Source organism: Sorex araneus, chromosome 4, assembly GCF_027595985.1.
Source record: "Sorex araneus isolate mSorAra2 chromosome 4, mSorAra2.pri, whole genome shotgun sequence".
NCBI classification, from domain to species: Eukaryota; Metazoa; Chordata; class Mammalia; order Eulipotyphla; family Soricidae; genus Sorex; species Sorex araneus.
The window spans coordinates 210,108,874-210,134,512 of record NC_073305.1 but is presented as its reverse complement, the minus strand read 5'-3'; the positions used below and the strand labels follow the sequence as shown (position 1 = coordinate 210,134,512).

Below are 25,639 nucleotides of genomic sequence, written 5' to 3'. Positions count from 1 at the left end.
CCCAGGTTAGTGTTGGCGTTTATTTTAAAAATACACAAAATATAAAATTTTTACATCGGTGTGTGATGACCTCACTCATACATTGTTCCATACTTACCTGGCTCTGTTTATGTCCTTACGCAGACAGTAAGAACGGGGTGGACTGGATTCTGATCTTTTTTTTTTTTTTTTTGCGATGGCTCATGTAAACAGCTGAGACCGCTACCTAACGGAGGCTGCTTGCCACAGAAACCCAACGGTAAAACAATTTGATTTGGTTTGTTTAATGAAATTGGCAAAAGTCTTAGTAGATAGAATCAGAGACTACATATTGGTTTCTAGGCATTTTAAATATTAAAAAAAAAAAACCCAAACAAAAGAACACCTCCAGATTGTTTTCTTCATCTTGTAAACATAACTTAGGCCTTGTTGGCATCAGGTTTGCAAAGCAGATCTTAAGCCATGATTTTCATCGTCCTGCCCATGTCAGTACACACTCTCTTTATTATTAGGAGAATGGAACCAAATAATAAGCAAAATACATCAGGAATTTCGAATTGGGCTGGAAGGAAGGTCCCGGGCGGTCTCTCCTGGGAGCCAGCCAGCCTGAGCTGTGCCTGCCGCCGCCGGCAGCGCATGTGGGACCCCCGCTGTCCCCGGGACGGTGCGCTGCCACAGGCCCCGAGACCCTCAGTCCCTCCTGCTCCGTGTCTTCTGAAGCCACCGAGATGTCACTCCCACCTCTGCGGGCTCCGCGGGCCGTCCTAGGGTTTGGCTTCGTCGGGTGAGTGTCCGCAGCTCCTGTCAAGACTGCACCGTCCCCTTAAGGTACCACATGCCGCCGTAGCTGACGCAGCAGTCCTGCGGAGGGAGGGAGGGGCCACGCTCAGAACTGGGGGAACGGAGCTGCCACCGTCTCTGCGGGCGGCGCGCGCCTGTGCCCGCTGGAGGCCTGGCACCCCGCCGTCCCCCTGAGCACTGCTGTGTGTGGTCCCCTCAAAAATCCAAACCAAGAAGGCCCAGAGATGGGAGTTCCCACAGCTGCCTGACCTTATCCTGGGTGACAATCTGGCGTCCCCAGGGTTTAAGGCTTGGCCAGTCTTTGGAGGTACAGTAAGGGAAGGTGCTGTAGGGACGCGATATACAGGGCCCGAGAGTACAGAGCGCGGGGCCTTCGCCTAGCCTGTGGTGGACTCAGGTTGGATGCCTGACCCAGGTCCGATCCCCGCATCCCTGATGGTCCCCCGAGCACCGCCAGGAGTAATTCCCGAGTGCAGAGCAGGAGTAACCCCTGGCCACTGCTGTGTGTGGCACCAAAACAAACGAACAAGAAAACCCCACAATACACAAACACTGTCACTGCACTAACCAGAACAAAGGGGCCTCGGTGTCACGAGACGTCGAAGATAACAAACCCCTGAATCTTTCGGTGGGCTGGAAGGGTGGGGGACAAGAAGATACCAATGGACACAGGTGGCAGGAGCGAGTGTGTCCTTTGGTGGTGGGGGTGTGGTACAGTCACACTGTCAGATGCAAACAGTAACACCAACACTATTGTACATCACAGTAAAAAAAAAAAAAAAAAAAAAACACTGGGCTGGAGCGATAGCACAGCGGGTAGGGCATTTGCCTTGCACTCGGTCGACCCGGGTTCTAATCCCAGCATCCCATATCCCCTGAGCACCGCCAGGGGTGATTCCTGAGTGAAGAGCCAGGGGTAACCCCTGTGCATCGCCGGGTGTGACCCAAAAACCAAAAACCAAAAAAAAAAAAAAAAAAAAAAAACCTACAAAACTACAAAAAAAACACTACAATGAAAAAAATATAAAAGCTTCTAAGAGGAAAGCAGAAGGTAAGGCCAAGCGTCGGTCGGGTGACCACACGTCACGGCAGCTCCGAGCTACTTCCCTCTGCCAGACCCAGGCCGTGCTGATGTTCTCTCACAGGGTCCCCCAGTCACTCCTGCAGGTGTCAGCCTGGCAGTGGAGCCTGATGGCAGGGTCCCAGCAGTGCTGGGCAAGTTCTCCCGAGCGACTCGGAGCGCCAGTACAGTCTCCTCTCAAGTGAGTGGATGTGGGCCGAGGCACTTGCCATGCACACGGCAGGTAGGGGCTTGATCTCTGGCATCCCACGTGGTCCCCGAGCCCTTCAGGAGTGACTCCTGAGTGCAGAGCCAGGAATCCGAGCACAGCCAAGTGTGTGCCCCAAGCACCAAACCAAAAAAAAAGTGAATATATGTGGAAAGAAGCAGATCCCACTGAGAGTAGGAGCCCAGGATCTAGCACGAAGCTGCGGAACAATCACAGGATGGCAGAGACTGAGGAGTGAGGCCGCCAACCAAGGATGACTCACGGGGGCTCGGACCGTCTCCATCTGCTGCCCGGGTCCAAGACAGGAGAGAGGGGCCGGAGAGATAGCCCAGTGAGTAGGGGCTAGCCTTGCATCTGGCATCAGAGTTCAACCCCTGATGCCCCACGCAGTCCCCCGAGCCCGGCCAGGAGTGATCCCTGAGCACAGAGCCAGGAGTAGGCCCTGCACACCACCTTGTGTGGCCTCAAACAGAAACAAATACAAGTGAAAGCTAAACCACCCTCTTCCCCCCTCACCGGCCCAGAGCGGAAATCCCGAGCACTGGGATACGGAGCACGGGACAGCTGTACCTTTAACACTTTATCCACCTCCTGTTTACTGAGATCTTCTCCACACTCTTGAGTCAACCGGGACTGGATCATGTTCCGGCGTACCCGATAATTTTTGGAGAAAATTTCAAGCAAGACCTGTCGATGCTTTCGTAGCAAAAATGTGTTATTATGGGGAACAATCACCTGGACGGGGACACCCCAAACAAGAAACCTCAAGACCGAGTCTCACTCCTTGCCCAGGGCTTCGGCAGAAGATTAAACACACCTGGCCAATGTGCCATCTCTCGAGTCCCCAGTACAATGACAGGAAAACTATTAGGGACATTTGCTTCCTAAGAAGGGGAAGCAGTAAAGGACAGGCAGAGTTTCAACACCCAGAGGAAGTCAGGAGCAACGCCCGTCTACGTACACGGAGCCTGACGGAAACCAGGAGTGAGTGGTTTCAAGCCTTCGCCCACTAATAGCAGTGTAGCCATGAAAAACACTGCCTCCCCCGTGCCAAGGACAGCTGAGGCCGCAAGGGCAGATGAGGGAGTCCCGAGAGACGGGGCTGGGGTAAGGAGCCCGAGCAACAGTACAGGGGTAGGGCATTTGCCTTGCACGCGGCCGACCCTGGTTTGACCCCTGGCTTCCCAACATGGTCCTCTGAGCACTGCTAGGAGTAATTCCTGAGTGCAGCGTCAGGAGTGACCCCTGAGCATCACCAGGTATGATTCCAAAAATAAAAAATAAGTAAAAGTCAGGTCTAATCTTGTCGGTCTGTGTGCACATTCTTTAGTCGGGACACGAAGTGCAGTGCTGCCGTGAACGTCCACACAGGACGCACCTGGAGGGGCACTGGGACGGGGCATATAGCCCAGGAAGCCACCTCCACTTGGGGCAGAGGGAAGGGTGAGGTGAAACTCAGTCACTGAACAGCCACTGTGAGAGCTGGATCACGAGAGAAACATCTTGAATTCGCAGGGAAAGGAGACTTCCCCGCAGAGCCCCGAGTGCCGAAGAGAACACTTGTGCCCCTTCTGAGACACGGGAGGCGGCGAGCGCCCTGCTGTCCCCTTACGGACCAGCACGGTTTCCCCAGGGAGCGTGTTCCCGTGAGGCCGAGTGCACAGAGGCCAGGGCTCCCCCGCCCCCCCACCCAGCACATCGAGCGTGCGGCCAGCAGGGTCTGGTCCCCCAGTGTCCCGGGGCAGTGCTGGGGGCCCTCACAGGAGGTCCTTGTGTGAAAATGCCTGGTAGGAGCCCCTGGACCTCCTAAGCACTGCTCGGGGGCCCCGCACCCCACAAAGCAAAACCTGAGTATGAGAAACTGTCATCCTTAGCCTCTGGGCACCCCTGACTCTGGCGGGACCTCCCGGTGCACCGCGCTCTCGACCCCTGACCCCAACCCCTTCCCTGCCCGTCGCACCTGGTCGCTCATGTCTCCAGACTCCCAGAGGGCGAACACCTTCTGCTCGTCCGGGGATGCGGCCGTCTGTGGGGGGAACTGCCCAAGGCCTGGGGTGAGCCTCCCGTGGGCGCCCTGGCCCGCACCCGCTCCAGGCTAGCCCCCGACACCTCGGACCTGTGTGATCTGTGGCCTCACCCTGGGAGCAGCCGGGCCTTGCAGGGTGCAGAGAGGGGCCCTGACCTCAGGAGGCAGGTGCCACCACTGCGCGGGGCCTCGGGAGACCAGCACTGGCTCCGCCGTCCTCTCCGCTGTGCCTCCCGCACGCAGCAGAGGGGCTGCGCGGTGCTGAGCCTGGCCCAGCCCACCCGACTACAGCAGGCCCCCAGATCAGCAGGCGCAGGAAAGTGCTCCTGAGAGGGTCAGGGGCCCGCACACCAGCCTTGTCAAGAGGCCCGGGCCGTGCCCTCACCCCCACCCCAGCCGCATGCCAGTCCAGCTGGCCCACCCATGGGTCCCGGAGCCCCAAGGCTGCAGCGGTTTCTGACCTGCCCCCGCCCGTTTCCGTCAGATCAGGCAGAGACTAGGAGGGCAGGAGCCCCTGCCCTCACGGCCCAGCCGGGCACACCCAGTGCCTCGACAGCTGCTCAGCTCCCACCTCTCCTCCCTCCGGGGCTCCCTGGCTAATGACGGGACAAGGAACTCGGGGTGGGTGGCCGTGGTGAGGCAGCCCCGTGTCCCGAGATGGGCAAGTAAGGTCACTGCACTTTCGGAGAAGCGGTGACGTGGACAGAGGGCGGGGCCTGCTGTCAGCGAGGCCTTGGGAAGGTCGGGGGGGCCCCCAGCCGGCACCCGGGCCTGCGAGCGCCCCCATGTCCCCTCTAGGACTCACAGGCACCAGGATCTGCTTGCAGCCGGCCGCCAGCACCGTGTCCTGCAGCACGCGGTCCGAGATGCCGCTGAAGAGCATGTGGCCGGGGGGCAGGCTGGCCAGGTGCAGGTTGAAGAGGCGCTTGAGCTCACTGAGCGTCAGCACGATCTGTCTCTGGAAGGTGGCCCGCACGAAGGCGCGCAGTTCCTGGGCCACGGGGGTGCCGGCAAAGTTGGGGGGCGCGTGCCCGTTGAAGCTGTCCCCGCCGGCTGCCCGCCCGGCAGGCAGCCCATTGGCCAGCCTGGGATGGAAGCCGCCGGCGCTGGGAGACGTGTCCATGGGCTCCGGGCCGTCCTCCGCCTCCCGCTCCTCCTCGTCCTCTCCCTCCTCGCTCACGGGCTCCTCCTTGACGCGCACCCCGGGCAGCACGGCCGCCGCCTGCAGCTGCTCCCGCCGCCGCTGCAGCTCCCGCTCCAGCACCGCGTGGTTCTGCTGAGCCTTGCTCTTGGCCACCTGGACCCGCTGGTCCCCGGACAGCAGCCCGGTGGGCCCTGGGGGGAGAGGGGGCGCTGCTCAGGGGCTGGCAGGGAAGGGCCTGGGAACAAAGGAACGAGGGGACGACCCCGCTGTCCCCAGGAAGGTGTGCTGGGCTCCAGCCAGAGAGCAGTCTTGGATTCCGGCCCCCTGATGCCGTGGACAGAGAAGACTGGGGAGTCGGGCCCGGTGGTGCCGCCCCCGCCCCCCCCACGCCCTCCTCTCTCCCCCAGGCAGGCAGGAGGGCACGGAGCAACTCTCAACCCCCCTCCGGGGTGGCGACAACCGTGGCCCCGAGGCCAGGCCCAGGCCGCCCACTCACCTGGCTGTCCAGCCGGCTTCTTTGGCACGGCTTCCTTCACGAGGTTGTACACTTTCTCCAGCCTGAAAGGGACAGGAAGGCCCCACATCACACGGCGCCTCCCCAGGCCCACCCCTGTCCCGACCCCCACCTGCCCCGTCCGCTTGGGCCCCGCAGGGCCACTCCTGCCCCCCTGCTGCTTCCCCCCCACCCCCGCCCCTGGCCGCCCTGCCCGCCCGCCCTTACTTGGCCTGGATGCCCGCCCACAGCATGTGCTGCCTCTGGACCACATCTGGGTGCTTCCTGATGAACTCCCCGTCGTGGGGCAGGAGGAACTCCCAGCCTTTGTTGATCCGCACCACGGCCATGTGCTCCAGGAAGTCCTTCACATCCTCCGCGCAGAGCTGGGGGGTGTCGGGGAGGTCAGGGTGGTCTCAGAGTGCCCCGCCCCCTCTGTCCCCCCCCCCACCCGTCTCGTCACTTACTTTCGTCACGGTTGCCACCTCCTTGCGCACCACCCACCGGCTCTGCGTGAACTTCCACATCTGAAGGCCAAGAATCAGTGCGTCTCCAGGGGGCAGAGGCGACGCTGAGGCAGTCCCCCAAACCCACGCTGGGCAGAGACGCCTCCCAGCAATGAGGCCCAGAGGCCGGTTCTGGTCCCCGGAGGCTCAGTGCCCCTCCCTCCGCCCAAGCTGGCAGCTCACCACAAAGTCACGGCCTCTGCAGAGCACCTCGGCGGGCACCCCGCTGTGGGGGCTGGACGAGTCCTTGGGGTACAGGATGTCACTGGTGGCGAGAGTGGGAACGGCACGTCAGCCCAGAGCTCCGGGGTACCCACCCAGCCTGTGCCCAGGCAGCCCCCTCCTGGCCCCCGAAGCCCAGCGCTGGGGCCCACAGACCCTCGGTGGGGAAGCACTGAGGCTCCAGAGGGCGCTGGGCCCAGGATCCAGGAGGCAAAAAGAGGGGTGGCGGGGGCAGCCGCCCGCCCGCACACAGCCCGAGGGGACAGTGGACAGCATGAGCTGAGGCCAGGGGAAGGTGGGAGAGCCCCGAGGTGGGGCCTGGGGCCTGAGGGCGGGGAGAATGTCAGCGAGGGGCCGCGGGAGGGGCAGGCGTGGGGGCACATCTCAGGGCAAGCCTGCCCCGTCCACCCAACTCCCGATCAAAGTGACCCGCTGCCAAACTCCACGAAGAACACTGAAGGGAGGAAGGGGCTCCAGGACCGCCCTTGTCCACAGCCCTGCGCAGGGCCAGCCTGGGTTCGATCCCCAGCACCCTGTGCGTTGGTCCCAGCGCACGGCCAGATGTGGCCCCAAACCAAAGGCAGAGACAGCAGTCTTCAGGACGCCGGCTCCTCTGGCGGCCTTCGGGGCCCCAAAGGCCGAGACAACAGGAGCAAAACCAAATGGGACTACACCAGACGGAAAAGCTTGGGCACAGCGAAAGAAACTCCATTCGGCTGGAGACTTCCTACTAAACGGGATGAATATGCTCCTATACGTATACCTGCCGAAGGGCTCACGTGTAAAATGTGCCAAGAACCCACAAAACTCAACAATAAAAACCAGCCCACAGAAGGCGAGGGAAGGGGCCGGAGCGATAGCGAGGAGGGCGTTGGCCTTGCACGCGGCCGACAGGATTCGATCCCCGGAGTCCCGTATGGTCCCCCAAGCCCACCAGGAGCAATTCCTGAGCACAGACCTGGGAGGGAGTGACCCCCTCGCATCACCAGGTATGACACCAAAAGCAAAAAAAAAAAAAAAAAAAAAAAAAAGGGCAGCGAGGGAAGGAGAGAGGCACGCAAGGGGACGAGCACATTCCCGGCACATGCGGGGCTGACTCGGACCCTGAGCACAGACCTCAGGCCCACACACCAGGGTCAGCACTGCTGGGAGTGACCCCTGTTGGGGAAAAACATGGTGGGGTGCGCCTGAAGAGAGACTCGCCAAGGAACACAGAGACAGTAACAAGCGCACACACAAAGGCGCGTCACCACGTGGCATCAGGAACAGCCAATAGGGCAGGAAGACCCCAGGCTCGTGACAAAGACCTGAATCAAAAAGGCCAGAAACAACCAGTGCTGGAGGAAGGGGCGGGAAACAAATCTGCATCCACTGTTGGCAGGAAAAATCAAAGAGCCACGTGATCCAACAGCTCCACTCCCCGACACCCATGCTCACACTCACGTTCATCACAGCTCGGTCTGTAATTGCTGACTTATAACAACCAAAGGGTCCAACAAGGATGGATAAAGACACGGTATGCACACAAGAGAAGGCGCAGTCAGATGAAAAGGAGGGTGGGAGTGTCAGCAGGGGTGGAACGCTTGCCTGGAATGTGGCCAACCTAGGTTTGATCCCAGGCACCTGTGACGGTGTCCTGAGCACTGCCAGGAGTGATCCCTGGCACAGAGCCCTGAGCACCACTGGGTGTGGTCCAAAAACCAAAATAGCAAGGTTTCATTAAAAAATGATGCAATCTTGCCTCTTGCTACCGCATGGAAAGAGCCGGAGGGGCTCATACTAACCATAATAGGTCACGAAAAAGGCACGGCCCAGACAGTCTCACTCGTGCAGCAAGACGCAGGGGAAGCCGCAGCCAGGGACCCCAGAGCCGGAGAAAGCGGAGGGCCCGCTGTGGCGACACACATTCCCAAGAGGCAACTGGACCCCAGACTTGTTGCTTCGGCTTTACAAAGCAGTAATAATGCCAGACGTGGTCCCCCGAGTGCCACCAGGGTTCATTCCTGGAGCTACAAATAACCCCTGAGCATAGCAAGGAAGCAGCCAGGCCACCCCCCCCCCCACCGCCCCGAAACCTCTACAGGGCCAGGGACCCACCCACATTGCTCCCTGCTGGCCCAGAGAGTCAGTTGGGCGGGGCAGCTGCTGCCCCGCAGAAGGTTCCAGACCACAGAGGCAGCGTGTGCGTGACAGCACAGCACAGGGATAGGAGAGAGTGACATCTCCTCGCGGGGACGCAGAGAGCCTTCCCTCTAGCCTGGGTCCGGCAACTCGGTGGCCTCAGAGGAGGGCTCCCCGCGGGCACTGGGCCAGAGGGCTGCCCCCGCTCTCAGGCCACCTGCCCCTGTGGCCACCGGGGACGGGGACGGCGCTCCTAGCAGCATAAACAGACCCCGGGCCGGGAGGGTCCCGCTGGGTGGCACTGGGCCACACGGGGCTCCAGAAAGCACCAACGCCGAGGAACGGGCGACGGCAGCTGCCAGACACAGCGGACTCCCGGGTCAGGGCAGGAGCAGATGAAAACACCGCCCAGCTGGCCCAGTTTCCCCAGCCCACCAAACTTTTGTATAAAAGTAAAACTTTTGTATAAAATGGCTTAAAAAAAAAAAAATCTGAAACTATGTCCATTTGTTCCACCGTTCACTTGATGCCACTCTTCCTAAACACAGGAGCCTTTGTCAACATAGCTCATTTGATGACACTTAAAAGGAATCACAGAATGCAGCTGCGTACTGCCACGGAGGGGCGGGCAGGCTGGCAGCTGAGGGCAGCAGTTCTCAATGCGGGACACCCCAAGTTCGTCCAAGGAGGCCAACCAGGGGGCAGTGGGCAGTGGGCCACTGGAAGGGGCTATGGGAGGAACAAGGCTGAGAAACGAGGGATCACAGAACTACACAAGAGACAAGAAAGCTCCAGTTCCAAGCTAAGGCTCTAAAAGTCACACAAGAGGAAATCTGCAGTTAGCTGGTCCTAAGAACTCTGGGAAACTAAGACAAGAAAAAGCTTAGAAGCAATCAAGAGAGAAAGTAAGGCATCACTCCCAGGAAGAGTAATGAGCCTGTTATCCAGAGGGTCAATGGAAGAGAAGACTGTATCCACATGTATCTTTCGAGGACAAAGGTGAAACAAACATTTCTAGGCAAACAGAAACCACAGAGCTCTGGTGAAGGAAGAATTGACTACCAGCTTCCTTGAGGCAGAAGAAAACGAAGGCAGATAGGAATCAGAAAGGAAAGATGAGCAAAATAAAAAAGAGGAAGCTGTGAGCAGCCCCAGAGAAGCTGACAGAGGGGCTTAAGGTGTTGAGCCCAAACAGGAGTTGGGAGAAGAGAAAAAGAAAATATCCCAAGGGCTCTGAATCATCCTGCAGAATAAAAGTCAGTAGCTGATAAGCAGCTGTGACAAAGCTGAATCCCCTGTGGGCTAATCAGATAAATCAGGAAAAGCTTAAAAAAAAAAAAAGGAAGTGATAACCCAAGAATCCAGCAGAAGGTAAGAATGACTAACGTGTAAGGAAGGTGGGACAAACAGATGCACTGGAGCAGATTCCCCTTGGACCCGTGCCCGGAGGGAGACTTACCTCTTAACCACCCAGTTTCCTTGGACCAACATCGCCACCTTCTGGATGCCACGCAGCACTGCCACGGAGTCGATGGAGGGGCCCAGGAGGCTCATCAAGTTGGCAAAAGGCATGACCTTCACTGAGGAGGACCAGGAGCTGTGAGCCGGGCCCTCCCTCCGCCAACTGGCACCCAGTCCCGGAGGTAAGGCAGCTGAGTCAGTCACTGGCTGTCTCCTGCTGGCGCCCCCACCCCCGGCCCCCACTCCGAGTCCTGGGAAACAGCCACTGAAGGCGGTGACAAGGCGCTACTGGTTTCAGAACTCACGACACTTCGGCTTGTCAAGTTAGAGGCAGGAGTGAACCCAGGCCACAGGCGACCCAGAGTGTGGGCCCTGGACTGACCACTGAGCTCTCCTCTGCCCCACACACTCCCCGCCCCCCGTCCAGCCCAGGCAAGCCAGGGCCGCGCCTGGGCAGCTGGAGCGGGCTGTGGTCTCGGTGCAAACAGCCCGGAGGAGCAGCCCCTGCGTCCCGCCAGCCCGGAGGGGCCTGGGCTCTGCGAGCCACCCCGGGGAGCGTCCCCTCCTCTCCGAGCAGACGGGGGCCAGGGACAGCGGCCTGCACAGCCACACGTGTGCCTGGGGACCCGAGACATGCCAGGGCCGCGGCGCCCCAGCAGCCGGCTGGGCCCTTCTCAAATAAACCCTGGTGGCTGGGCGCAAGGGAACCCCAAGTTGCTGTGGGGGTGCTCGGCGCATCCCGGAGGTGAGGGAGGGCGGCCACCCACCGTTCTTCATCAGGATCCTGATCTGGTCAGCCAGGGGCAGGGTGCGCAGCTGGGCCATGGACAGGACGTTGCTGGGGGCCACTGGCTTGTCTCTGTGGGAAGAAAACAAGGGTGACGGGTGACCCGAGGATGACAGGGGTGAGGTGCGGGGGGGTCCAACCCCCTTCCACTCACTTCTCCTCCTCCTGGCTGGGCGGCATCAGCATCATGAGGTACTCGCTGTGGGGAGAGCGTGGGGGTCAGCGGCTGAGGGCCCGTCCCCCCTCGGCCAGACCCTGGGTCGGGGTGACACGCCCGCCAGCCTCACCTGGGCGACTTGACGAGCTCCGTGTTCTCGGCCCCGCCGGAGCCCTGGCACAGCAGGTACTGGCGCTCGTGCTCAGAGCGGCTGTCCTGGGGGTGGGGGTGACACCTCCGTCAGCTCCAGGTCCCCGCACCCCCACGGCACCACCCAGGGAGCGCCAGCAGCCTGCTGCCACTCGGCTCCCCCCCACTCCCACCCCCTCGCCCCTCCTAACCATTACTGCCCCTCCTCGCCCCCACCCCTAACCCTGCACCTTCTTGTTCCCCCTCCTAACCCTGCCTTCTCTCCCGCCTCACCCCTCCTAACCCTGCCCCTTCTCTCCCCCTCACCCCTCCTAACCCTGCCCCTTCTCTCCCGCCTCACCCCTCCTAACCCTGCCCCTTCTCTCCTGCCTCACCCCTCCTAACCCTGCCCCTTCTCTCCCACCTCACCCCTCCCAATCCTGCCCCTTCTCTCCCGCCTCACCCCTCCTAACCCTGCCCCTTCTCTCCCACCTGCACCTTTTCTTTCACCCTCACCCTTCCTATCTACACAGGCTTGGTGCCCCGTCCCGGCCCTGTAGCCGGGGGCTCACCCTCAGGCCGTAGTAGTGCAGGTGGGCCCAGGGCTCCTCCGCGTGCTTCTTCTGCAGGAACTCGTAGGACTGCACGCGCCGCTGCCGGGCCTGCTCTGACTCGGGCCGGGAGAAGCGGACCTGGGGGTGGGGGCATCCGGCTCAGACCCGGGGCACTGCCCGGGCGCTCACCAGGGAAGGGAGGGGGCACTCCCCACCCCCACCCTGGCGTAAGTCTCTGCAAGTCCCTTCTACCAGTGACCAAGGAGCACTGTTCCCGGGTGCCGCCTGCCCAGCTTTCGCATGCCCGGGGACACAGCACGCCCTCTTCCTGACACCCCACCCAGGGGAGCGGGCCTGTGACTCGGACGCGCCCCAAGCCCTCAGTCACAGGGGGCTCGTTCAGGGTGGGGCCAACCAACGGAGCTGCACGGGACATGATGAGACCGTTTCTTCGCCCCTGCGGTCCTGGGAAGCTGGGGACACTCCCACTCACCCAACCGCCGGGGCCAGGCAATCCGGAGACGGAGGCCGGGGCTGGGCTGCGGAATCCAGCCCCCCGCAGCTCTCCGGTAACCAGGACACTAGGGGGCGCGCCCGGCTCAGGCCCCCGCCCAGGAGAGGCGCCCGCGGGGCTGGGCTGCTGCGCAGGAGTCCGGGGACTCTTGGGCCGGGGCGGGGAGTCCGCTAGAAGGGAAGGCGAAGGCATCCCACAGCAATGGAGAGGACAGGGGGGCGCCCCCCGCTCCGGCTGCGATGCCATAACCCCCCCCATGGCCACCTCGGCCATGCCACGGCGCCCCTTCTGCCACACTCCCATGCCCCACGCGTCTGGGCCTAGAGATGCGAGACGGGGGACGCCGCCGAAGTGGAGCCCACAGCACACAGGACTGTCAGCGAAACGCAGCGAAACGCCACACCCGGGCCCCACTGCCGAGACGCTCATGCGGGTGATCACCACAGGCTTTCCGCTCCCGGGGTTCTTGGGGTGGCACTGAGGCTGGCCCAACCAGCCCTCTCCCAGGACGAACCCCGGTGCTGTGACAGCCCCCGGAGCCTAGACACGCCCACCTTCTGACACCGCCAAGGGAAAGCTCACCGTGATCTGCTTCACGTCATCTTCGGCCTCATCCTGGGAAGAGTCTCCAGCTGCAAAGAGACACGAGCCTGCACCCAGCCCCCGGGGACGCCTAGCCCCCAGCTCTCCAGCCCACCCACCAGGGAGGCCTCTAGGGGCAGGGGGAAGGGGCAACCCTTCTCCAAGTCCTAAGGGATGCCAGAGCCCTTGGTCCTCACACCTTGGGAGTCACGTGACCATGGGACACTTGGTCTCCAATCACAGGGGCCATCCCCAGCTAAGGCACAGGGCGTGATACCAGGGATGGAACCTGGGGCCTTGCTGGCACACACTGGCCCTGGAAACACTTTCAGCTGTCAAAGCTGTGGAGAGGGGTGCCGGGGCAACCTACACACACACACACACACACACACACACACACACACAACTGTGGAGAGGGGTGCCGTGTCAACCTACAGACACACACACACACACACACACACACACACACACACACACACACACACACACACACACACACACACACACACACACACACACACACACACACACACACACACACACACACACCCCAGGTGGCATGGCTGGGCCCTCACCTTCAGTACCTTCAGTGGCCGCGCGCGCGCGCGCGCACACACACACACACACACACACACACACACACACAGGTGGCATGGCCCGGCCCTCACCTTCAGTGGCCAGTGGCCGCGCGCTCGCTCGCGCGCACGCGCACACACACACACACACACACACACACACACACACACACACACACACACACACACACACACACACACACACCAGGTGGCAGGGCCAGGCCCTCACCTTCAGTGGCCGCCTCCCGCTCGCGGTGCTTGCTGTCCGCCTTGTCCAGGTAGGAGAAGCTGGGGCGCAGCTGCAGGATGCCGTGTAAAGGCGTCAGGTGGAGCTCGCCTGGCAGAGGAAGGAAGCCTTGGACCCGACCCACGGGACTGGGCTGGAGCCAAGGAGGGCCCCGGACTCCCCTGCCCGCAATGCCACACCCACACCTCTGCTCCAGCCCAGTCCCAGGGTGGCCCACCAGCACGAGGACCAACCCGGCCAAGGACGCGGCCTGGATCAGCCGTGAGCAGGCGCTTGTGCCCAGGCCACAGTCACAGGAGCGCGGAAGCCGGGTCCCAGAGCCGGCACGCACTCAACAGACACGCACAGCAAACACCGCCTGCGCTTCTTCCTGGCCCCTGCCAGATCCCCCTCATGGGTGCCCACCCCGGAGACACATGGGGACACACACACACACACATCCCTGCAGATCACCCTCACATGTGCCCATCCCGGAGACATGCACAACACACACATAGACACACAGACTCCTGTCAGATCACCCTCACTCACGTATGAACACACACACACATACACATACACACACACACACACACACACACACCTCCCTTCCTCTTCTCAGCCCAGGGACATGCACAACACACACATAGACACACAAACTGTCAGATCACCCTCACTCACCTATGAACACACACACACACACACACACACCTCCCTTCCTCTTCTCAGCCGGAGATATGCACAACACACACACAGACACAGACTCCTGTCAGATCACCCTCACTCACTATGAACACACACACACACACACACACACACACACACACACACACACACACACACACCCTCCCTTCCTCTTCTCAGCCACCACCTCTTCCGTCAGAGCCTTTAAGGCCGTGGTCCCTGGGGTGCAGCCTCTGCTTCCGGGCCATCACACCCAAGCCCGGGAGGCTGCGCAAAGACACCGACTTGATCGATTTCAATCAAGTCAATGGAGACCGGAAGAGCCGCAGAGGCTCCGGGAAGCTGCCCGGGCTCCGGAAGGAGCAGGCCGCTGAGGCTCAGGAGTGACGGCCCCGGCTGCAAGGCCTGCGGATTCTCGATTCTAGAAACCCACTCCTTGTGCTATGGGCGCAGATGAGAAGAGCCAAACAGCAGGCTCACTCCTCTGCTTCTGCTCTGTTTTCAAGTTCATTTCCTTTATTGCTTTAGCAGCGCCTTCCGACTGGACCTTCCTCAACTCAGCTTTCTAAGCTCTTAAGCACTTCTCATACTTGGTACTTTCCCAGTCACACCGACAGGACCCACAGGCCACACAACTGAGCAGACTCCCGCCGTGACTGTTTCAGGGATCTGCCCGGGCCTTTCCGGACCCGACACACCCTGAGGCCCCCCAGTTTGTCCCCTTACACTGGGCCTCATCCGTGCCGAAGCAGCTGCCAGAGCCTCCTTCCTCCCGGCACCAGCCGTACCCCACTGCGCTACCCGCACATTGGCCGCGGACAGTGGGCTCTGCTCACGAGGGTGGGTGCCGCCGCTCTAACACCTGCGCCGATGCTTCGCTTCTCCCTGGGAGAAGCTGTCAGCACAGGGGCTTTGTATTTAAAACAAAATTCCACTGCCCATCTCAAAAGGTGAGCCGTGTGTGTGTGTGTGTGTGTGTGTGTGTGTGTGTGTGTCTGTGTCTGTGTGTGTACAATGACCTGCAGCCCCATCCCTGCTAGCTGGGGCCAAGTCTGGTCTCCCCACACGTGTCCAGATTCAGTGGCAGAGGTGCTGGACGTCAGCCCATGGAGCCCCAGCCTCCACCCCGCCCACTCAGCTCAGGGCCCCCCCCCACCCCGACGACCAGCGGGGTACCTTGCCTGTAGAGTGCAGCGGCGTACCGGGAGGTGTTACTGGTGGTCTGGGAGGAGCAGAACGTCTGCTTGTCCATCAGCTTCCTGGAGCACAGGGAGGACGGCATCAGGGGAAAGAAGCCTGCGGCCACAGTCCCTCCCATCCCCAACGGATGGGTCAGAGGAACCAAGGGCAGGGATGGGGGTCAGGGGGAAGGCCTGTAACAGACCCAGATGCGCAGAGGCGGGAAGCCCACCCGTGCCCGACAACTCACGAGGAGTACGTGCTGGTCTCGTCGGCACAGGCCCCGTCCACGTTCAGCGCAATCTGCTCTCCTTTGCTGCGGCAGTAGTTGGGGTTCAGAGTGTCGATGGCCATCTCGAGCTCTACCTGGAGGGACCAAGCACTCCCCGTGATGAGGACCCCAAGGCACACTTCTGAGGGCGACCTGACCCCACCAAGGTGACCCCTGCCCCGTCTCCGCCTGCCCTGGCCATGGTGACAGCAGCAGGACACAGCGGCCCCAGGCTTCATCCTACACCCAAACCTACAAACCCTAATTCGGACAGAAAGCCAAAAGGCTGCTTCGCTTTGGTGGGGAGAAGAGATGGGGAGTAACGTATCATTTTATTTATGCCCACACTCTCCCCCTCCAAAAAGACCCCCACTAAATCAGGTGCCAACACGCAATAATCAACAGATTCTCTCATGAAAACTCCCAGCACCTCTTGAGAGGTCATAAAACTAGAGAGAGTATTGGGGTAAGGGACTCGCGTGCTGCTGACTCCAGATTGGCGGCAAGGGATACAGCTCAATGGCAGAGCACATGCCGAGCACGGGTTTGATCCCATGTGTATGCGTCATGTGCGTTTTTCTGCGTGCATGTGTGTATGTTAATGGCTACGACCACCACCAGCCAGCGGAACTGGCAACGCTGAAGCAGCGCCTCTAGGGGGTGCTAGAGCCGCAGCTGCAGATGGCACACAGAGAAGCTGGCCTCAAGGGCCAGGACCCTCAAGGCACTTCCCCTCCACCCCATCCTGGGGACCGTGTGCTCACCCCGATGCAGTTTTCTGATTCATCTGAAGCCTTGTTCTGCCCTGGCCTGTCTGCTGCTTCCTTCTCTGCACGTCCAACTCCCAGATGGCCCCTCTCCTCCCCCTTCACTCCCTCCAGCATCACCCCCCCCTTGCCCACACCCCCTTCCTGCTAAGAGAGCAGCCCACCTTCTGCTGCTTGGGCTTGATCCTGGCTGAGAGGTGCGGAATGTCATCGTAGGTCATCGAGGCTGGCCGCACGGGGTACTGGGGAGGGAGAGGGAGAGGGAGAGTCAGTCCGGTCCCCTATCACAGCCAACCCGCCCCAACCCAACCAGAGGCTCCGGGGCACCATCCAGCTGCCTTCCAAAGGGCAGATGCCTGGGAATCCCTGCGGGCACTGCCAGCATGGTCAGCAGGTCTCAGCAACCCATAGAGGGCGGCCTGGGTTCAAAAGCTGGGGCTGGTTCACTGTCCACTCGGGGAGAGGGGAGGTGAAGGGGGCTGGAGGGTGGGGGCTGCAAGGCCAGGAGAGCACAGGGGCAAGTGGAGTACTGGGTGCTGAAGGGCTGGACGCCCCCATCTCTGGGCTGATGTATGGGCTTGCCCACAACAGAGACAAGCAACGGGGCGCTGGCCCCCCACCAGCCACCGGGAGTCCTCCGCATCTGGCCGTGTTGAGTCAATTACTTGGCTCATACCCTCCGTCCTCAGCCACGATTCCCTCCTCCTCCCAGAATGCTGGGCCACTGTGTGGATGCCCCAGGTGCAAATATGGTTGTGTGCTGAAGAGGTAGCACAGCAGGCAGGGCACTTCCCTTGCACGGGGCAGACCCTGGTTTAATCCCTGGGACCCGACATGGTCCCCAGAGCCCTGCCGGGAGACACCTGAGCGCAGAGCCACGCCACCTGGGGATCACGCTCTTAAAACAATCACCTTGGGGGCCAGAGCAATAGTAAAGCAGGTAGGGCGCTTGCCTTGCAGAGGGCTGACCAGACTCCATCCCTGGCACCCCCAGAGTGTAGAGACTGGTGTTAAGTCCTGAGCACTGCCAGGAGTGGCTCAAAAAACCACGAACAGACCAAATACAAAACAAAGTGCAGCGCTTCCGTACGACCCAACATGTCCACTACCAAGTCTGTACTCAAAAAGGGCTAAACAGTAATAGAGCAGGTAGGGCATTTGCCCTGTCACGGCCAACAGGGGTATGATCCCCAGCATCCCATATGATCTCCCTGAGCACTGCCAGGAGTAATTCCAGAGCACCGTTGGGTGTGACCCAAAAAGAAAAAAAAAATCACGTCCCCACAAAATCCTAGCTGGGAATGCTTTTTATTTTTCCTTTTTGGGTCACACCCGGCAATGCTCAGGGGTTACTCCTGGCTTTGCGCTCAGGAATTAGTCCTGGCAGTGCTTGGGAGAGCATATGGGATGCCAGGGATCAAACCCAGGTTGGCTGCGTGCAAGGCAAGTGCCCTCCCCACTGTACTATCGCTCCAGCCCATAGCTGAGAATGCTTTTAACAACACGTTTCAGGGAGCTAGAGCAGTAGCACAGTGGGGAGGGCATTTGCCTTGCATGCAGTCGACCCAGGTTCGATTCCCCAACATCCCATATGGTCCCGAGCACCACCAGGAGTGATTCCTGAGTGCAGAGCCAGGAGTAACCCCTGAGCATCTCGCCAGGTGTAAGCCAAAAACAATAACACTCTTCAGAACAGCCCAAAGGAAAAGGTATTAATCTAAATAATTAAATAATTTTTATTATTTAATGAAATATCTCAGACACTAGTAGTTGGACCAACAAGGGGGGGGGGGGAGGTGAGTGCATGAAGCATGCAACAAAGGACGAGCCCCCAGCAATGGCAGGCCTGGATCCCCACAACAACCAGGGGTGAACCCTAAAAACAGGGGGACCAAGCGAAAGAAGCGAGACTCTAAAAGGCCACGTGCACACGACTCCACTGCCATGAAGCAGCCGGACAGGCAAACCCGGTGACAGAATGTAGGTCCGAGGCTGCCTAGGGCGCAGGGCAGGCGCTGCCTGGCCAGAACTGCAAGCGGAGGCCTGAAAGATTGTGGGTCTGGCCCCTCTGATGGGGGGACTGAGCTGTGACGGGTGTGACTTCCATGGCAATAAAGCTGTCGCCAAATTACAGGATGCACCTGGGAAGAGAGGGGTCAGCCCCGGGGTGCTGTGACTGTCTCAACGCTCAGGACCTGAGCGCCAGGGAGAGGCAACCGCCTGAGGACTGGAGGGAGCAGAGCTGAAAACTGGGGGTGGGGGTGGCAGGCAGAAGACTTGCAGCGGGTGGGGGCCGCAGAAAGCCCACCCCAGGCCTCTCTGTGACTCTCTGCCCAGTGTTCTAAGCGTCTCCAGGTGAGCTCCTTCAAGCCTCACGGGCGTGACTACGACCCCCACCTTGCATGTCAGGAAATTGAGGCACAGAATGACAGAACTGGCCTGAGTGAACTGTGAGCACTGTTCCCAGAGTCCCACTCTGCCGCTCCTTGCTCTCTGCCTGGCTCTGCCCATTTCGGAATCGAGGCGCTGCCCTGGACCCGCTGGCAAAGCAGCGAACCCGGCAGCTGCGCTCCTGCTGCAGGAGACCCCAGCGGTGGCATTTCCCAGGCGCACGCCCCGCCCCCCGCGGTTACCTGAAAGAGGTAGAGCTTCTCTGCCAGACTCTTGGCCAAGTACACGTCGATCTGGAAACAAGGGGAGAAGACTTGACCAGGACGTCGACGAAGCCAGGGCCCTTCCCTTCCCGCGGACGCTCCTCCAGCCCAGGTCCCGCAGTCCGGGCGAGGGGCTCAGCAGAACCCCGGAATCAACATCTTCCCCGAGAGGCCAAGGAGACGCTTTTCTGACACCCTGGGCCCTGGCCTGCGAAAGTGGGCGGGCCAGCCCTCCTGCCAACCCCACGCGCTGCAGCGGCCCTTCCTGCTTCCAGCCGGCACAGAGGCGGTACAAAGGGCATTCAGGTGGCGGGCACAGTCTGTCAGCAATGGGTGACTCTAGAAGCTGCCACTCCGCGCCTGCGCCTGGTGACTTTTTTTTTTTTTTTTGCTTTTTGGGTCACACCCAGCGATGCTCAGGGGTTACTCCTGGCTTTGCACTCAGGAATTACTCCTGGCGGTGCTTGGGGGACCATATGGGATGCCGGGGATCGAACCCGGGTTGGCCGTGTGCAAGGCAAACGCCCTACCCTCTGTGCTATCGCTCCGGCCCCTGCGACTGGTGACTTCTTATCTTTCCCCTTCTGGCTTCAGGGTGACACCTGGAGGGACTCCAGGGCTACTCTCGGCTCTGTGCTCTCCCTCGGGCCCCACCTTGAGACCTGAAATGCTCAGTCTGGCCTTGCGGAGCCCGCCCCCCACAACTCGCCAAGGGCGGAAGTACCACCTTGCTCCCTGTTACCTCGCCCCGCCGCCCAGCCCAGGGGTCCAGGGACCGCTGCAGAGTGACTGGGTAAGCGAGGAAGGAGCGGGGACAGACCCATTCCTGCATGCTGCAGAGTCACCGAGCGCTTCTCGGAGCCAGGCAGGACCTGGCTTTGTGGACCAACAGAAGGATGAGGAGCCCGGCCCTCGGGGGTGTCGCACGATCCAGGAAAGGTGGGTGGCCCAAAGCACAGGCACGGGAAGGAGCCGGGGTGCAGGGGAGGGGGTGGGGCAAGGGGAGCCTCTCTGGCACTTGACAGGGCGAGGGCGTGGGCGAGCAGGCCCGAGGGCAGAGGCCTGGCACAGTGCTCACCTCCTGTACGACTGGGTCATCCTCTTCATTGGCCATACTAGGGGGGCAGCCGCGCAGTCCTCAGGGTTAATCTGCAAGGGAGCGCAAGAGGCCTGGGGGTCAGCTCTGTCCACTGGGTGCTGGGCCTGCCCTGAAACAGCTGGGGAAGCTGTACCGTGTACCGAGGAAGCCCACAACGCCCCGAAAGAGACCCGCGAGCAGCCACCGGGCGCGGTCGGGAGGAGCAGAGGGACCGTGCGGGAAAGAGGAGGTGCTGAGCTGAGGCGGAAACACTCGGACGCTCACGGGGGGCCATGGGGATCTCGTCCAAGAGCCCCGCTGCAGGCAGGGCAGCCCGGGCTCGCCAGGGTCGTGCACTCTGATACTCCATGTCCGGCTGACCGGGCAACACCGCAACACACTCTCCCCCAGAAGGCCCCCCACGCTTCCCGCCCGCACCCACACCACAGGCCACGGGCTACAGGGATGCCACAGGAGCCACGTGATGTGTCTGACCCACTGGGGCAGGGGCAGGGGCGAGGGGGGCAGAGCAGCAGGACAGTGACGGCCCTTGCCTGGCATGCTGCCAACCCAGGCTTGGCCCCAGCACCTCCTAGGGTTCCCTCAAGCCCCACCGGGAGTGAGCCCCGAGGGCAGAGCCAGGAGTATGGCCTGAGCACTGTCAGGTACGACCTCCCCCAAAAGAAGACATCGTGGTTAAAAACTGGGGGTAGGAGGGGCCAGGGGCATTCAGGGAACCATGTTGCGGCTGGGGAGGAGCCTTTAGCTGGGCCCTGAAAGACGGAGTCCAGCCTAGCTGCTGGCCACCCCTATGCTATCTCCTGCCAACTCTCCTTCCTGGGTCCCAGCCCAGCACCCCCAAACAACCTCTCAGACCCCGACGCCCCCAGCCGCTGTAACTGCCCCTCCCTCACCAGCCAGTGTGCTGCATAAATGTCACCTTGCCGCCTGCGGTCTTACCTGGCCTGCCCCTGGCCTGCCCGGTCACCGGAAGCTGCACGCTTATATCCTATCCCCACCCCCCACTCCGTGGCAAGTGGCAGAAACGGAGACCCGGGTCTGTCCGGCCGCTCGTGGCACTGGTGCTCTTGGCTGGCATACAGCAGGCACTCAATACCTGCTGATGCAATTTCTCAGGGGGCTGAGAAAGAAGGCTGATGTGGAGGGGGGCAGACGCTCGTCACTCGGAGTGAGGCGATGGAAGGCGGGGCGAGTGGCGGGAGAGGGGCCACTCCTGCCTGGAGGGCGGGAAGGAGGAGCTCGGGGCCCAGCTGCCTGCAGGGGCTGCCTCGGGTGCCAGAGACTCTGCAACGCAGGACCATGACGACGGGGAGCGCCGCTCCCGGGGAGCAGGGCGTGGGGCTGTGTACTCAGAGGGCGCGGCCGGGAGGTTCCCAGGCACAACTGGGCTGTGAGGACGGCTCCCCCCACAGTGCACTCGGTGACAGGAGCAGAGGGAGAGAGAGGTGCCACCAAGCCGGGCATCTCCTTTCGGAGAGGGTGTCCGACTGGACGCCTGCTGGGCCACCAGCCCTCTCCAGCCTCCCACCCGGCAGCGTTCAAGGTGCTCACCAAAGACCCAAATCAGGAATCTATTGCCGGGCCCGGAGTGACAGTGGGCAGGGCACTTGCCTTGCATGTGGCCAATCCCCGGCCCACCTAGCCCTGAGCCCCGCCAGAGAGGGGTCCCTGGGCAGAGCCAGGTGTGTCCCTTGCTGCCCCGGGCCCGATGGCCACCTGCTGGGCCTTCACACCTCTACACCAGATGGTCACCCTGCCTCCGGGCCTTTGCTCTTCTGTTTGCCCTGGACTTCTCAAGCTGGGCTCCTTCTCTGGCAAGCCCACCGCCAGGAGATCCCCTCCCGGACCAGTCCCTCTCTGTCCTCCAGACTCCCTCCCTCCTCCCCGGCTCTAACTCCCTGCTTTATGTCCACTGGGCTTCTCATCACCGTCTGTAACTACCTAGTCCACTAGCCACGGCTGGCTGCCACCTGCAACGGAACATGAGTGCCGTGAGGGCCCCTCAGTGCTCCATGTCCTCCGCCACACAGTGGACACGGTGACTCGGCTGGCTTCATCACGTGGCCATAGAAATCACGACCTTTGAGTCTTTGGTTTTTCTGGGCCATACCTGGCGGATGCTCAGGGCTTACTCCTGGCTCTGTGCTCTGGGGACCATATGAGGTGCCAGGGATCACCCAGAGAGGTTATTCGAAGTGCTGTAACCATAGAATCTCAATTAAAAAAAAAAAACTTTTTAAATACATGAGGTCAGAAAGATAATACAGCAGGCAAGGCACTTTCCTCAAATGCAGCTGGGGCAGGCACCCCATAAGCTCCCCTGAGCCCTGCCAGGAGCGGTCCTGGAGGTCAGAGTCAGGAGTAAGCCCTGAGGACCACCGGGTGTGGCTCAAAAATAAAACTTAACAAATCAAACATGGGAACACACACAGAGACTGATCACAAGGCAAGCGCCTTTGCCCCCTGTACTGCGCCACCTTGCCCACCCTACCTTTCATTCTCTAGCCCGGGCTGCTGTCTGTATCACCGAGAACCACCCGGGAGACTCTGAGTACGGTACCGAGTGGAGCGAGGGTGTAAAGGCAGGCGTCAGAGCCCCTTTCCTCACTGAGCCTAACTGGGCAGGGGACCACCCACCCACCCATGGGCCACGCTCCTCCCGGCAGCAGTGGCCACCTGGGAGCCCCATGGCCTCCTCTCCCATGGCCGTGGGTCTGGCCTTGATCCAAGATACTAGTCCCACAAGCCCCCAAGGGAGTTCCAAGAGGGTAAGGACCCCAGGCTAAGGAGGGTCCGGTGGAGAGCACTATGGGAGGGCACCCACCCGAGCCCCACCCAGGAACCCAGCCTGCCAACCTGGAAACGCAGAGGCTGCTCTGGGTAATCCCAGCCAGGGTGGGATGACAAGGTAATAATGGGAATTAGGGAGTGAGGACACCGGGCAAATCCTCTCCAACCTGGTTCCCTACCCTCAGAAGTGGGGGGAGGGCGTTAGGGGGTTGCATTTCCCTTCTTTGGGTCACCTGCAGCCCCCCACCCCCACCTTCTGCTAAAGCAAGAGCCTGGACATCGCCCTTCACGCCTCTTCCAGCACATTCTCGCTCAGTCCTCTCGAGAGCCCAGCTCAGTTCGGCTCTGTCGGCCTCCTCCATCAGGGAAGGAGGAAAGAGAAGTTGGGGCCGTGATTCGCCCAAGGTCACACGGTGCTGGCGCAGGGTGGCAGCGGGGTGCGGGCGGGCAGACCGGGTCTCATAGCTGCTCCGCTGCCCGCCTCTCCAGGAAAGGAAGGGGTGGTCCAGTGGGCAAGCGCCTGGACTCTCGCGCCCGAGTGCGCAGGTTCAAGTCCCACCTCTGCCGCTCCCCTGCCTGGGGCCTGCACAGCGGGCAGACCCCCCTCCCAGCCGCGACGCTCTCACTATTTTTGTCACCCAGAGACCAGTGGGGGCAAAAAGCAAGAAGGTAACAAACGTAACCGAGGCCAGGCCAGGCCACTTAGGAGTGGCAACATGTTTTCCTCCTCCGCCCGCTGACCCCAATATTTTAGCCCTTGGCACTGCCAAGCTGGAATAACGCCCCCACCCCTACACACACACACCCCACGCGCTGAAACAGCAGTGGGGGGATCAGCGGAGACCCCCGAGATCATATCTCTCGGCCGACAACCCCCCCAGCACACGCGACAGGACGACCTTGCCTTCCCGCGGGTGGCCGACACGTCGCCACGGATGGCCAGGGCCGACCGGACCGGGGGCGCCCCGAAGGCTCGGGGTGGGGTGGGGTGGGGTGGGGTGGGGTGGGGGGCTGGGAGGCGGAGATGGGAATGAAGAAGTGGGGGGCGCGGGCCAAGGGGGGGGTGTTCCGGGGGGTCCCCTCCCCATGCCCGCGGCCACCCGGCGGGGCGCGGTCGGCCCCCCGCCCTCGCCACGCGCGGGACCCCGGCAGCCCCGCGGACAGGTGCCCGGGCCGGGGCACCGGCGGGCCGACCCTGAGTCACCGCCCGCAGCCCGCGGCCTCCGCGGCTGCCCCCCCCCAGCCCAACCCCGCGCGGGCCGAGGTCGCGGTCCACCCCCCCGCCCCAACAGCTGGGGGGTCCCAGGGCGAGCAGCCCGGCCGTCCGCGGCGCCCCGAGCCCCGCAGCCCCCGGCCCCCGGGCACCGTCGCGCTCGGCGGGGGCCTCCGGCCTAGCGGGCAGCGCGGCCCGGGCGCACGGTTGCCAGCGGGGCCCGGCTGCGGCACGGCCGGGCGCGGCCGGCGCCGCACTCACCTCCCCGCGGGGGCCGCACGCGGCCGGCGACAACGGCCCAGGGCCCGCGGGCTGCAGAGGCGGCGGCGGCCCGGCGCTCCTCTCAGGCAGCCGCCATGTTGCTGGCGGAGAGACTCCGGACGACACGTGGGGGCAGAGCGGGGCGGGGCCTCGCGCTTCCTTTTACCCACAATGCCCCGCCCCGGCGCGCCCAGGGCCCCGCCCCCTCCCTCGGCCGTTCCATTCATGCCGGCAGCCGGCCCGGCAGCAGGGGGCGCTGGTGCGCCAGCAAAAATCCTGCGACGCTTCCGCGGCGACAAAAACCTGCTTGGCAGCGGTGGGATTCGAACCCACGCCCCCGAAGAGACTGGAGCCTTAATCCAGCGCCTTAGACCGCTCGGCCACGCTACCTGACTGCCTAGCACGGCGCTAGGGAGCTCCTTAAAATCTTTGCTGCCAATCGCTGGTTTTCACGAGTGATTTTTAAAATCTTTTTCTTCCATTTCAGAGGCGTTTTGTTTAATCGATAGCTTGAGCTTCCGTATATCTATTTTAAAATACATCTTTTTTTTTTTTTAAGTATGTGCTCCAGGAAGAACCTGCAGAGACTTGTTCCACATGGGCCAAGCTTTAGATCTAGACTTATTACTAATGAGTTTCAGAGCAAAAAGGTTTTGGAATCTGGATTTTCAACCTGTTCTTCAGCCCGGAGATCTCGGCCTGACTCCGGAGACTTGGGTCCCGAGTCTTCGAGAGCAATTCTAGACTAGGACAGTAAACCACACACTGAGCTTGATTGGCAGGACCGGGGGAATTCGTTTTGGGTGATTTTATTTGAGAAAAAAATTTTTTTTTGACTTTCAGGTATAAAAATAAAACATTATAACAAAAGATTAAAATGGCACATGCAACGCGAATGCTCTTTTCCTTTGATTTCCACTCAAGTCCCCTCCAACACGTTTACTTAGTATATCCACTCCCCTCTGGGGCTTCAGCTGTGAGTTTACATGGAGATAAGAAAGTATTTTTTAAAATCTTCATAAAAAGCATTTTAAAATGTATTGAGTCATTATAAATAACAATAAAGTCACTTCTGAAATATTACATAAAAAATAACTTTTTTCACTTAAAAATAATTTATTAGATGGCCTTTGGTACAAGATTAGGATGTACAGA

General features: G+C 61.0%; 1 protein-coding gene and 1 non-coding gene across 3 annotated transcripts; both read right to left on the bottom strand.

Annotated features, from left to right (window-relative positions):
• On the bottom strand, nucleotides 1–24,620 carry POLR3E (RNA polymerase III subunit E). 2 transcript variants are annotated; one of them, XM_055136251.1, is made up of 21 exons: nucleotides 24,485–24,620; nucleotides 20,200–20,270; nucleotides 19,101–19,151; nucleotides 16,632–16,709; nucleotides 15,680–15,795; nucleotides 15,427–15,509; nucleotides 13,570–13,677; nucleotides 12,766–12,815; nucleotides 11,688–11,807; nucleotides 11,117–11,202; nucleotides 10,984–11,028; nucleotides 10,810–10,901; nucleotides 10,041–10,161; nucleotides 6,422–6,503; nucleotides 6,200–6,259; nucleotides 5,961–6,118; nucleotides 5,736–5,797; nucleotides 4,901–5,430; nucleotides 4,030–4,107; nucleotides 2,640–2,765; nucleotides 1–840 (listed from the first exon to the last, which is right to left on the bottom strand). In XM_055136251.1, the coding sequence occupies exons 2-21, from the start codon at nucleotides 20,233–20,235 to the stop codon at nucleotides 784–786; spliced, it is 2,139 nt and encodes a 712-aa protein (XP_054992226.1). In that variant the 5' UTR covers nucleotides 20,236–20,270; nucleotides 24,485–24,620; the 3' UTR covers nucleotides 1–783. The 2 variants fall into 2 exon arrangements, with proteins under 2 accessions (XP_054992226.1, XP_054992227.1); XM_055136252.1 differs by lacking the exons at nucleotides 12,766–12,815; nucleotides 13,570–13,677; nucleotides 15,427–15,509; ... (3 more) ...; nucleotides 20,200–20,270; nucleotides 24,485–24,620 and adding an exon at nucleotides 12,163–12,697.
• A 172-nt stretch (nucleotides 24,621–24,792) lies between these two features.
• Nucleotides 24,793–24,874, bottom strand: TRNAL-AAG (transfer RNA leucine (anticodon AAG)). Its single transcript has one exon. It is a non-coding gene; the product is annotated as a tRNA-Leu (tRNA).
• Nucleotides 24,875–25,639: the final 765 nt, after the last annotated feature.

Excerpts from the sequence above, each read along its gene's own strand:
- POLR3E (XM_055136251.1), bottom strand. The coding sequence starts at position 20,235 with ATGGCCAATGAAGAGGATGACCCAGTCGTACAGGAG. Across the intron at positions 13,678-15,426 it reads CGCTGCACTCTACAGGCAAG|GCGAGCTCCACCTGACGCCT; the intron begins GTACCCCGCTGG and ends TTCCTCTGCCAG. Across the intron at positions 11,029-11,116 it reads GAGCTCGTCAAGTCGCCCAG|CGAGTACCTCATGATGCTGA; the intron begins GTGAGGCTGGCG and ends CTCTCCCCACAG.